General features: G+C 63.1%; 2 protein-coding genes across 2 annotated transcripts in view; one reads left to right on the forward strand and one right to left on the reverse strand.

Annotated features, from left to right (window-relative positions):
* Positions 1-6,799, forward strand: part of WARS (tryptophanyl-tRNA synthetase) — a 28,838-nt gene extending 22,039 nt beyond the window's left edge. The window contains exons 8-11 of the mRNA XM_029951857.1: positions 1-68; positions 249-422; positions 4,282-4,422; positions 5,592-6,799. Coding sequence (XP_029807717.1) covers positions 1-68; positions 249-422; positions 4,282-4,422; positions 5,592-5,753 — 545 coding nt within the window. The 3' untranslated portion in view covers positions 5,754-6,799. The remainder of the gene's footprint in view (positions 69-248; positions 423-4,281; positions 4,423-5,591) is intronic.
* Positions 6,800-8,091: 1,292 nt separating this feature from the next.
* The window catches only part of SLC25A47 (solute carrier family 25 member 47), a 6,152-nt gene continuing 1,791 nt past the window's right edge, over positions 8,092-12,452 (reverse strand). The window contains exons 2-6 of the mRNA XM_029951536.1: positions 12,361-12,404; positions 11,964-12,035; positions 11,107-11,289; positions 9,179-9,503; positions 8,092-8,928 (exon numbers count right to left, since the gene is read on the reverse strand). Of these exons, the coding sequence (XP_029807396.1) occupies positions 8,645-8,928; positions 9,179-9,503; positions 11,107-11,289; positions 11,964-12,035; positions 12,361-12,404 (908 nt within the window). The 3' untranslated portion in view covers positions 8,092-8,644. The remainder of the gene's footprint in view (positions 8,929-9,178; positions 9,504-11,106; positions 11,290-11,963; positions 12,036-12,360; positions 12,405-12,452) is intronic.

The raw sequence follows: 12,452 nt of genomic DNA on the forward strand, positions 1-12,452 counted from the left end.
ACTCATTCCCTCAGATCTTCAGAGGCAGGACCGACATCCAGTGCCTCATCCCGTGTGCCATCGACCAGGTCAGCAGGCGCCGCGGCCTCTGCCGCCGAAGGAGGTTTTCAGACGAGTCGGGCGGGCGGGAGTTCCGGTAGCTAACCGCAGCTCGGGGGCGCCCCTGGAGGCCCGCAGGGAGGTGGTTCCCGGGCTGGCAGCCAGCCCCGCTCCGCCCGCCGCCCTCAGAGGCCCCTCCCGCCCCGCAGGATCCTTACTTCAGGATGACCAGGGACGTCGCCCCCAGGATCGGCTACCCCAAACCAGCCCTGCTGCACTCGACCTTCTTCCCCGCCCTGCAGGGGGCCCAGACCAAGATGAGCGCCAGCGACCCCAACTCCTCCATCTTCCTCACGGACACCGCCAAGCAGATCAAGACCAAGGTGAGCACTGCCCGGGGCGCAGGGCCGGCCTGCGCACACGCAGCACGACAGCACACCTCGCCTGAGAGGCGCGGGCACGCGCTCGGGGCAGACAGTCCTGCCGGCGTCCACTACCGCCGGCCCCGGACGGACACCAGCCGATTTGTCTTGTGTCGTTTTGTTTAGGCAGGACTGGGGGTTTCTCTTCTTTCTCTCTTCTCCACTTTCCCACCAGCACCGTGCTCTGGTGGTTTTCTCTAAAATAAACAAACAGGAAATGCATTAGTGACTTCTGCCTGGCGGCCCTGTTCCAGGAACGGCCCAGGTGCCTTCCCTTGTCTGTTTACTTCTCACTGGGAGGAAGCGGTGACTTCTTTTAGAGGAACAAGAGGGATGAGGACCAGGGAGGACGCCCAGCTTGGCCAGGCTTCCCCCTCCGAAACCCGCAGGGAGCGCCTGGCCTGTGGGCACCCGTGCCCGGGGTGGGGCGTGTGGGTGCCCTTCGACAGGACAGCTGTGCGTGGCCCGGCACAGCGGGCGCTCCGCAAACATTTGTGGGGTCACCAAAGAAACCAGAGCTAGGAGTTTTTGCATTTTCCGGGGCGCTGCTCTGTCGCCCGTGCTGAGCCGCCGGTACAGGTGGGACCCCCTCACTGTCCTAGTGCTGGGGGCACTTCACTTGGAGTCCGGGGGGGTTGCAGCTTGGAAGACTACTGCGGGGGTGAGCAGAACTGTTCAAGGTACGTAGTGCGACTCTAAGTCAGTGCCCACCCTGACCCTCCTGTGGGAGGGGAAACCCTTAATGTCAAAACCCTCTTCTGGGAAACGGGTGCCGTCACTTCCACCATCTCTGTTGGAAGCTGGTGCACTCGGGGCTTCTTGTTTGCTTTCACCACTGGCTGAAAGTTCCAGAGCAGAGAGAGCAGAGGACGGAGGGGGCTCTTCTTTTCTCCAGAAGAGACGTCGTCTTGTTTGGTTCTGAGTTGTTTTGAAGAAGTCATATATGGGTCTGGGGCATTTTTTGTTAATTTGGGTACCACAAGGGCCTCGAGGGCCGGAGGGGCACTGAGATGGGCTGCCGGGGCCACCAGGGACGCCGCAGTCCCCGAGCCCACCCTCCTCCCCCGAGTCCGCAGTGCCGCACTGGCCCCCCTGCGGGAAGCAGCAGAAGCCAAGCTGGGGACACAGCAGTTTGGCCGCGGCCTCACCCGCCGCATGTTCACCGTTCGCCTCTGTGATCTCAGTACTAACAGCCGCCCGGGGAGCCGTGACCATTTTGTAGGCAAGGAAATCAAGACTCGGGCCAGGCAGCTTCTGTCCACACAGCTGGGGGCAGGGGGCTGGGCCCTCTCGCAGCCTGGAGTCAGGAGCCCCAGGCTCTCTGGGCCCTGACACTCGGCGAGTGACCTCGCCGTCCCGGGGAGTCAGCTGTGAAGTGGGAGCCGCTGTACCGATTCCACGGCCTTGACGCCGGGCCTGCGTGACGTCACATGTGGGAAGTGACTGAACTGCAGCGCGCCTCCCAGATTTAAGGGTTTAGTTCAGAAACTGAATGGTAGGACGGCTCCTTTGCAGTATGGGCCAAAACAGGCCTTCGCCAGGCTGCTGCAGGGCCCCGCCAGAGCCCGAGAGGCAGACCCTCCCTCCTGCAGGTGGCCGGGGGGGTGGAGCCCCCACTCCGGGTGAGGGTCTGTCCTGCAGTTGGCCAGCCAGGCCCCCACTTGTGATTTCTGGCCATGAGACCGCTTCAGTGCATACTCCAGACTGGCCTCCGGCTGCGGGGCAGACATTCAGTGACCCGCCCGCCTGTGCCGGGGCCTGGGGGCTCCTGCAGCCCCGCCCCCTCCGTAGTGTGTAGCGCCAGAGGTCGCCTGCTCTCCGAGCTCGGTGGTTGAGTCAGGTTCCCCCATCCTTCACCTCCGACATCCTCGACAGGCAGGGTCCTTTGATAGCACACAGTTTGGGGACATCTCAGCGGCTTCTGTCGTTTTGGGTCCTGACAGCTGCGGTCCGTCCCCACACCCGAGAGCGCGCCACCCCTAAAGCACACCCGTTTTCCTCCTGGCTCCTGCAAGCACAGCCCTGGCGGCCTGAGGACGGGCCAGGCCAACCCTGGGCAAACCCTCAGCGGCCTGGTGTCCCGGGAAGCGTCGGCCTGGCTCTGCCACCCGCTGCCACGTACTGTGGGTCCTTGACACGACACCTCACTTTCATCCATAACATGGAGGGAGCGAAGCTGGGGTCATTGGGTTGTCGGGTCAGATGAGGTGATGATGCCGCACGTCTGCGCGCCATCCTGGGCCGAGGCCCTGCCCGGGGAGGAGCAGCACGTAGGAGGCAGGCCTTCCCCACGTGTCCGGTAAAACATGCAGCAAACACGCCTTTCCTCATCCTCCTCTCAGACGAGGACTGGGAACTGTCACCTTTACCACCTCCCCGTGGAGCCTGGGAAATTCTGTCCCCAAGACTTTCTTTCTGGCACTGGACTGTCTTCCCTGCGGCCCAGCTGTGGCCTGGTGCCGCCCAGAAGTCTGAGCACAGGGAGCTATCCGCGCGTCGGCCGGCGACCCCGGTCAGACCCCGGCACCTGCCTCAGGGCACTGGACCTCAGGAGAGCCCAGCGCTGTGCGCTCTTTCCTCCCGCTGTGTCGTGTCTTCCGTAGCTTTTGTAGCTTGCTTGCATTGATCTTATTTATAACTTGGCCTTTTCTGTGAAAAACAGGAAAGATGAACCCGCATTTAGGGCATTTTCCTGCCGCAGTCCACCTGCCAGCACCCACCTCTCGCCAGGTGCCCCTCCCACAGGGCACAGGGCAGGTCCCGCTCTTCCAGAGCAGCCGCTTGGTGGCGGCCACCAGCGGGGTGGGTGTCCCTGGCCCCCTTGTGCTGGAGCAGCCTCTACCCCTGGGGTCCGCCCGCCGCGTGTCCACAGCCCTGGAGAGCCCCGTCAGTAATCTGCCCCTGCAGTCCTGGGGAGAAGGAATAAACGTCTCCACCTAGAAACTGTCAGCTCTGCCTTCCTCTTTCCCATTAAAGAAAAATAGGGTGACGGGCCACCGGGGGTGCTCAGTCAGTTAAGCGACCCACTTGGGCTCAGGTCAGGATCTCCTGGTTCGTGAGTTTGAGCCCCAGCCCAGAGCCTGGATCCTGCTTCGGATTCTGTATCTCCCTCTCTCTCTGCCCCTCCCCTGCTTGGGCTCGGTCTCTCCCTGTCAAAAAGAAACGTTAAAGAAAAATAGGGTGACATTGTTACATAGCGGGTTTCTCAGATACTCCTGGAAAGAAGATTGAGGAGGCTTTGTCCTTTTGGGCTCCTCTTCTCCCGCCGCTTGGCCCTGACTCCCCCCAGAGTCTCTTCAGTGATTCCTGAAAGCCGTTTTGTTCGCTTCTGAGTCTTCAGTTCCTGGAACTGCGTGTCTTTAGCCGGGGCTGCCTGCAGGCGCCGTGACCTCTGTGCTTCCTGTGGGCTCTGCTCTCTCTCGTGAGCCCCGTTCTTGCAGCTCCCACTGTCTCTTCCGTGATGGTCTCTCTCACTCTGAAGGTGCCTGGTGTCCACCCGTCACCTGAGGGCTGTAGGCCAGCCCCCCACACCCCCCTTCCAGGGCAGGCGGTGCCTTGGCTTCCCCAGCCCTGTTCGGTGCTCCTTGAGGTCGGAGGCCCAGAGCTGATCCCCGCCCCCACTCCTCCAGCGAGTCCCACGGGCACGCACCCGGGCTTGATGGGCGGGGAGGGAGAGTTCGGGGGGCTCCTCCGGCCGGCGAGCCCCAGCCTCCCTCCGCCTGGGCCCTGACGGGGCAGAAAGCAGTCACGGGCCGCCCACAGGCAGTCTGCACAAGCGGGGCGGCCGGACTGACTGGCATCTCTGCTCTCGCGGGTGCAGGTCAACAAGCACGCGTTCTCCGGAGGGAGGGACACCGTCGAGGAGCACCGGGAGCTGGGGGGCAACTGTGACGTGGACGTGTCCTTCATGTACCTGACCTTCTTCCTCGAGGACGACGACAAGCTGGAGCAGATCCGGAAGGTGGGGGCTCAGGGCACAGGCCCCCGGCTCTGTCACGGGGGACGTGGGGGGAGGCGCAGGCCCCCGGCTCTGCACAGGGGACGTGGGGGGGTGCAGGCCCCCGGCTCTGTCACGGGGGACGTGGGGGGGGTGCAGGCCCCCGGCTCTGCACAGGGGACGTGGGGGGGGGCACAGGCCCCCAGCTCTGTCACGGGGGACGTGGGGGGGGTGCAGGCCCCCGGCTCTGTCACGGGGGACATGGGGGGCTGGCGGCCGAGCTTACGGGACTCAGAGACCCTCAGGGCCCGGGCCCCGGGAGCAGGCGCGCAAGGGAGACGGGATGAGAGCGAGGTGATCCGTCCACTGTAACCACCTGCACGAAGCCTCGTAGGGGGTCGTTCGAGGGAGAGAGAGCACTGAGTGCAGTGTGGTCGGCTCTTCCCGGACGCTGTGGACAGACAGAGTCACACAAGACAGCGTCAGAGTTAGAACAGTCCCCCCGCCGAGCTAGCGGGTTAGTGTCCCCGTGCTGTTGGCAGATGCTCCGAGGCCTGCGCGGGGAGGGTGGGTCCCCCACGGCCTCTCCCGAGCAGTTTGAGGGGAGGCGTGAAGAGCGAGCCCCAGGGATGTTTGTAGCCTTTGCCGTAGGTTTTCCAGTCCCTGAATCCTTTCCAAAGAAGTGTCCCGAATAAGACAGCACGCTTTCCGTACGAAGGCGTGTAAAGCTCACAACAGCAGGACCGTGCGGCAGAGGGGACGCTGACTGGGAGGGGTTACGGGCCGGGTGACCACACGGGCGTGAGTTTGCCGTGACACGGGACAACGTGCCCGTGACCGCAGTCACCCGACGAGGTGCAGCGAGGTCAGCTCTTAAAGAGAAACAGGCCAGCTGCTGGCCCTGCCGGTGGCTCTTCTGGCCCTGGCTGCCGCTCGTGCCTTGTGTCAAGTGCGCTCAGTGAGAACGTCCGCTTTCGCAGTCAAGCGAAAGGAGGGTCAGCAACGATGTAGAGAAGCCGGGAAGGCCGGCGGGAGCCTGGGCGATGGTCTGGCCCGGAGTTCTGCCGCCCGGAAAGGGGGCGGCTGGGGCGGTGACAGGTCGTGGCCGCTGGTCAGGCAGGCTTGCGACGCGCAGTTTAGGACGCAGGGCACGTGCCGCCCCACACCTCACCGCGCTGTCTCCCTCCGGGCAGGACTACACGAGCGGGGCCATGCTTACCGGCGAGCTCAAGAAGGTCCTCATAGAGGTCCTGCAGCCCCTGATCGCCGAGCACCAGGCCAGGCGCAAGGAGGTCACCGACGAGATCGTGAAAGAATTCATGACTCCGCGGCCACTGTCCTATGACTTCCAGTAACACTCAGTTTACACACGCTTCTAAAGGGTGTAATTTCCCAGTAACCCCAGCCCAATGGAATCACCAGTACCCGTAGGCTCTGCCTCACGGTAATTCCTGGCCTGGAATCTGTAAACCCGTGCGTGTCCGTACTGTTTCTTCCTGTGATGCTCTCCTTTCTGTCTCTTGCGGCAAAACCTCAGGACCGGGTGCCAGCTAATGTGTCGTGGTCAGAAGGTCCAGCTGGAGTCTCTCCCACAGCAGCCCCCAGACGTGGGGCCTTTTGGCCCAGTGACCGCAGGCCAGCCTGGGTCCACGGGGCCCTGCGGTGGAAGCCTCCCGTGTTCCCAGCACACTCTGCAGCCCGCTCTGTGAAAGAACACGGAGTGTGCTTACGTATCTGCAGCCAAAACGTCCTGATTGTAGACCAAAACATGCTTGGGGGAGTCCGTGTGGGAAGTTTCACGGCCCTGTGCCCCTCTGTGCCCCTCCACATTTAAAAGATCGCCAGCTGAAACTTGCAGTCCATTTGGCTATGAGCTCCCAGCTGGCAGGCTGCTGTCACCGGCCCGGGCCGCCCGGCTCTCCCGTGTCCTGTGGGCAAGACTGCAGCCCCCTGCGCACACCCCGCAAATCACGCTCTGCCCGGGGCACTAACGCCTCACTTCCACCGCCGAGCCCTCCGTACCCCGCCCGGAAAGCCTCTGCCCGGGGCACAAACGCCGAGCCCTCCGTACCCCGCCCGGAAAGCCGGTGGCCGCCTCGCGCAGGCTGTGCCAGGTGCTGAGGGCTCTGTTGTCTTTGCAGATCCTTTTGTTTTGACGCGTGACTGGCCTGGAGGTCGCTCTGCACAGAGCGGCGCCCTGGGGCCCGCGGATGTGGCTCCCTCACGGCCCTGGCGGCACGTCCACGGGAGGCCTGATGAACCGTGCGCCCTGTGTGGTTTCGGAAAAGCGGAAGACCTATCTCAGGGAAAGCCCTTGGTTGAGGTGTCTGTCTTTTCTGGAGGCACAGGGCCCACTCCCCCGTGTCACTCGTCAGCGTGAATAAACTTGCTTCGGTCCTGCCTGTGTCTCTGTGTGGCGTCCGGGCTTTGAGGACCAGCGGGCCTGTGTCAGGCCCAGGGTCGTGCTGCGCCTGCTGCCGGGAGCAGAGCCCCTCCCGGGGTGGCCCTTGCGTCCCGGGTCCCACCAGGGGTGACGTGGGCTGGAGACCCAGACAGGAGATCCCCATGGCCCTGGGATGAAGGCTCCCGGCCATCACACGGTGGACATGTCTCCGCGGGTGGCTGTCCTCACTCCGCAGCAGGGAGCGGCCACGGGTGGGAGTGGCAGTGCCCAAGGGGCAGGAGCTGGGCTGGCCCACTCGCCCAGGACGCTGCCGGGACGCAGCCCTGGACTCCTCTGCCCGTCCATCCTCATCTGGGGCTTGTCCAAGGCCACACTGAGTTGTGACAGAGCAGGCCTGTCCTGCCTCTTATTTGCTGTCTCCACGCACACAGAGGGACTGTGTCACATTGAGGGCACTGAGGGCCCCGCCCTGGTGCCAGGATGTGGTACAGCCTCCTCCACCCCCACCCCTGTCCTGCCCTGCTGGCACGGCCGGAGGCTGAGCCACCACAGAGCTCTTGCTGTCCTTGCACCCACACCACTGGTTGACGTGGGGGTAAAACGAGGGGCCACATGTGAAGTCCCCAAGGCCCCAGAGCACTTGAGGAGGAGTGTGTCGCCGTCGGGGTGGCAGTCAGGAGGGGCTGTGGCCCCTCACGGGCAGCTCCTCCCCACCTAGGCTGTGGGACCGGGCAGGCCTCCTGCCCCTCGGGACCCCCACCCCTTCCCGGGAAAACGAGAGCAGCCGCACCTCGCCATTCCTGGGAGCAGTCCTGTGGGTCAGAGGCCAGGTGACTCACCCACGGGTCTCTGCTGTTAAGGCCACAGCTCCTTCCACACCCACATTTTGCTAAAAAAAAAAAACCATTTTAGGGAGCGCACAGTCCAGGGTGCACGTCAGTGAGAAGGAGAAGGGGGCGCCCCACCAGCAGACGGTGCGGCTCTCACAGGGAGTTGAGCCCCGGATTCTCCCGTCAGCACCCAGCAGTGGGGGACCACCCTGCACCTTCCAGTGCAGCCTGGACTTGGTTGAGGTGGCCATGCTTACGGGGTGAACGCCCAGCTGGGCCCGCCTTCTCTTCCCCATTTCTGAAAGGGGGTGGGCGCGGGCTCCAAAGGCCCAAGGAGTGGAGCCAGCCAGAGGGCTGGGCCTCAGTGTGCCCATCTGCATAGTGGGAACGGTGTGGAGGGCTTGGCCTCCGGGATGAGCTGGCCGCCCGCCCCACAAACCACGGAGCAACACCACTGAGCACATTCAAACAAAGTCATTTTATTGTCAACAGCTCCCTGCAGAGTCTCGGGGCTCTCCGGGCAAAGCGAGGGCGTGTGAGCGGGTCTGGCACCAAGCTGGTCGTGGCTGTCCGGGCGGCGCCCTCTCTGAGCAGCCTGGTGCTGGGGAGCAAGCCGGCGGTGCGTCAGAGCTCAGCGAACAGCCGAAGGGAGCCGGGCGGGGGCCTCACGGGGAGGGTGGCCAGCAGGCACGGGGTGAGGGCAGGGGTGCCCTGAAGACACGGATGGCAGGGGGAGGCCCCGGGGATGCTGGAACGACCAACTGACCAGACGTTCGAACGACTCCGTGTGACAAATGTCCTCGTCCAAGAGGCCCACTCCTCCCTGGCTCACGAGACCCTCAAGCCAGCGCCGGGCTGATGGCTGGCGGTCTGCAGCCGGGCGAGCGAAGCCCCAGGCACGGCTGGCTCTGGCCACCGCAAGGGGGGTCGGGGGGAAGGCGGTGGTGAAACAGGGCGACACTCCAGCCGCTGCCTCCAGCCCCGCTGGCGGGCTGGCCCTGGGGCGTGGGGACTAGCTCTCAGCCAGGCCCCGCGTGAGCCCCAGCACGGCTTCGTAGGTGACAAAGACCGCCATGTTGACGGGGAAGGCGCGACAGCAGTTGAGCGCCAGCCCCTTGAAGAGGACGCGGGGCCCCTCCTCCCGGACGCTGCTCACCACGCAGTGCAGGAGGCCCCGGTAGCGCCGCCGGCCCTGGCCGTCCGCCTGCAGGCGCGACTTGATCACGTCCATGGGGGTGGCCACGGCCCAGGCCAGGACCCCGGCACAGCCCCCGGCCACCAGCACGCCCAGCACGTCTGCGGGGAGAGACGCACCGGTGCCTCACCCACCGGCCCGACCTGGACGCCGAGGACGGCCAGCGGGGCACCCGGCGAGGGGGCTGGCTCCGCCCACGTCACCGCAAAGCCGCACGAAGGGTCTGTCCCAACTCCTGGCGTCGAGGGCCCTGCGCTCCCCGCCCTGGGAGGCACTGCGTGTTGGGCACAGCGTCTTCCCGGCCTCAGATCCCACCGTGCCAGGCCTGCCCCCGCGCCCGGCCCCGCTCACCTGGCTGGCTGCGGCCCGCGGGCGTGAGCCGCTCGCACAGGAGGGTGTAGGACAGGAAGTAGGTGGCGAAGGAGTGGCCGTCGCGGAGGAGCAGGGCCGAGCTGCCCTTGTAGAGGCCCCGCAGCCCTTCCTCACGGGCCACCGTGGCCAGACAGTGCAGAGGCCCTCGGTACTTGGGCCCAGGCCCTGAGCCCGCGGGGAGCGCAGGACACGCGGGGGGCGCGGCCGAGGGCCCCGAGAGGGAGGGGCGCCGCTGCTGCGGCTGCGGCTGCGTCTGTGTCTGCAGGCGGACCTTGGCCACCTCGGTGGGCGAGGTCAGGAACACCTGGAGGCAAAGTGGCAGAGTAAGGGGTGCCGGCTGCTCTGCCCCAGCCCGGCCTCCGGGGCCTCCCCGTTGCCTACACGGGGGGGCGCTCAAGAAGCCTCCGGCTGGTTCCCTCCCTCTCCACTTCCCTGCTTCACTCTGTCTCCCAAAACGAAATCAACATTTAACGTAAAATAACTATTTAAAAGGGGGAAGGGAGGGTTCCCTCCCTCTCCACTTCCCTGCTTCACTCTGTCTCCCAAAACGAAATCAACATTTAACGTAAAATAACTATTTAAAAGGGGGAAGGGCGCCTGGGTGGCTCAGTCGGTTAAGCATCCGGCTTCAGCTCAGGTCATGAGCTCATAGTTCATGGGCCGAGACAGGCTCTGTGCTGACAGCTCAGAGCCTGGAGCCTGTTTCAGATGCTGTGCCTGCCTCTCTCTCTGCCCCTCCCCCGCTTGTGCTCTGTCTCTCTCATAAATAAGTAAACGTTAAATTTTTAAGAAGGGAGGGTTCCCGGGTGGCTCAGTTAAACATCCAACTTCAGGGGCGCCTGGGTGGCTCAGTCGGTTAAGCCTCTGACTTCGGCTCAGGTCAGAGCTCACGTTCGTGGGTTCGAGCCCCACGTCAGGCTCTGTGCTGACAGCTAGCTCAGAGCCTGGAGCCTGCTTCCGGTTCTGTGTCTCCTTCTCTCTCTGCCCCTCCCCCTCTCATGCTCTGTCTCTCTCTGTATCAAAAATAAATAAATATTAAAAAAATTAATTAAACATCCAACTTCAACCAGTCACGATCTCACAGTCCATGGGCTTGAGCTCCGCATCAGGCTCTGCTGACAGCTCAGAGCCTGGAGCCTGCTTCCAATTCTGTCTCCCTCTCTCTCTGACCCTCCCCTAGTCATGCTCTGTCTCTCTGTCTCTCTCTTTCTCAAAACTAAGTAAATATTTTTTAAAACTCTAATAATAACGGTTTTAAATAATATTTTGTTAAATAATAAAATAACAAAATAATTCATAATAACAAACAATAAATGATAATTTTACAAAAGAAGCCTCGGGCTGGCCCCGCAGTCATGGTCACGGTCAGGGCTCAGAGCAAACGCTTCTGCTTCAGCAGCACAGCTCTGCCTGCACGGAGTTGGCTCTGCGCAAGGTGGGTGTTGGGTGAGTGTGTGTGACGTTCGCGCAGGTGTTCATCACGGAGTTAATATGTTAATGACCTAATGAATTATGTAATTACTGTAAGTATTTAATGTAAGAATAATATGACAGTAACATAAGTATTTAATAACATTAGTAATTAGTAATGTAATATTCCTAATTACAATATTAATAACGATCCTGGCTGCCGTCTGTGGGCACTCATACCCGTCAGACTCCATGCTGGGGGCTTTCCACTGCTGACCTTCCTTGACCTTCACCATGCCTCTTACTGATGAAGAGACAGAAGCTGAGAGAGACTCCCTAGCTTTGACCAAGGTCACTGGGTTCACGAGAATCAAGGAGCCCTCCCCGACAGCCCCCTGGCCTCATCCAGCCTCTGCCCTCACGGAGCCTCAGTTTCCCCACTTGCCAGGCTCTCCCAACCCCGCCAGCCTGAGGCCCCCCGTGCCCCCCACACTCACGCGGACCAGGCCAGAGGCAAATCCTGAGAGCGTGATGTCGGCCTTGGAGGGCTTGGCGTCACTGCTACCATACCGAACTCGGCAGATGTGCGCCAGGCAGTGGCGGTAGGTGCCGAAGGACACGGACGAGACCAGGGACACAGTGCACACGGGCAGCGAGAGGCCCCTGTAGAAACCCCGCACCTGGGTGGGCGGGACCAGGGGGCCCAAGTCAGGCCAGGGGCCCGGCAGGAAGACGCCGCCCAGAGGGGCCCTGGGCCAGTGGGACTGGGTCTCGCCCCCGCTCTGCCCTGCCTTGCCAGGGGACCTCTGGCCAGTCTCTGACTGCCCTGGGCCTCGGTCTCCCCAGCTGTACACTGTGGACCGAGACAGCCCACTTTCAAGGTTACTTGAGGGGTTGAGGAGGCAGAGGGCGGCTGGCAATGGTGTGGGACGGCGTGGTCCCTTGTTGCCGTGGTTCATCGGTCCCCCCACCGCCCAGCAACCTAGCCCCAGGTTCGCGAGAGTCCCCACTCTGGACCAGGCTCTGAGCTGGACGCGGGGACACCTAACGGCTCACCCAGCACTGCTTTCAAGGGGTGCCCGGCCTGGGGGGGGAGATAGGAATGCCAACCCTCGGGGGTCCCCCCCTGACACTCAGAGACCCCAGCTGCCACCTATAATCTCTCTCCCAAGGCAGACCCTCCTCTGAGCGCCCCCTGCAGGCCAAACGCCTGGCTCTCCTCCTCAGAGAACCCCCGTAGGCTGGTACAGTCCTTCCCATTTGGAAGGTGACAGAACAGAGTTCAGCATCCCCTGGCTGCTTGGGGGGTGAGGCCCTGACATCCTCCTGCCCGTCACCCTGGCCCCAGGCCTACCCGCTCCCGGCGATACGTGTCCCAGATGCAGTGCCAGATGCCCCTGTACTTGGGCTCTGTCTGGATCTTGACCTGCGAGAGAAGCAGGCTTCAGGAAGGGGTGGCTCCAGGCCTAGGGCAAGGTCAGTAGTCCAGGGGAAGGGGAAGCGCCAAGCCCTTGATTGTCAGAGCCGTGCTGAATGTGGGCAGAACGGGGCCCACAAGCCCCCTGGTGAGACAGGAAACCCATCTCAGGTGAGAAGAGGGGCTGACAGAGTCCTCAAGCGCATGGGGGAGGGCTGGTCGGATGAGCTTGCCAGAAAGGTCTCTGGCCACGGGTGGAGGCAGGAGACTTGGATGGTAGCCGAGTCCCAGCCAGGGGTCTTTAGAGGGGCATGGGGCCTGGCCACTGCCGTACCTTCACCGTGTCCAGCGGGTAACCCACAGCGACACCACAGACTCCTGGAAGGAAACCAGACGAAGCAGGTGAGGGGCGGGGGGGGGGGGGGG

The sequence above is a fragment of the Suricata suricatta genome, chromosome 9 (genome assembly GCF_006229205.1).
Source record: "Suricata suricatta isolate VVHF042 chromosome 9, meerkat_22Aug2017_6uvM2_HiC, whole genome shotgun sequence".
Taxonomy (NCBI): Eukaryota; Metazoa; Chordata; class Mammalia; order Carnivora; family Herpestidae; genus Suricata; species Suricata suricatta.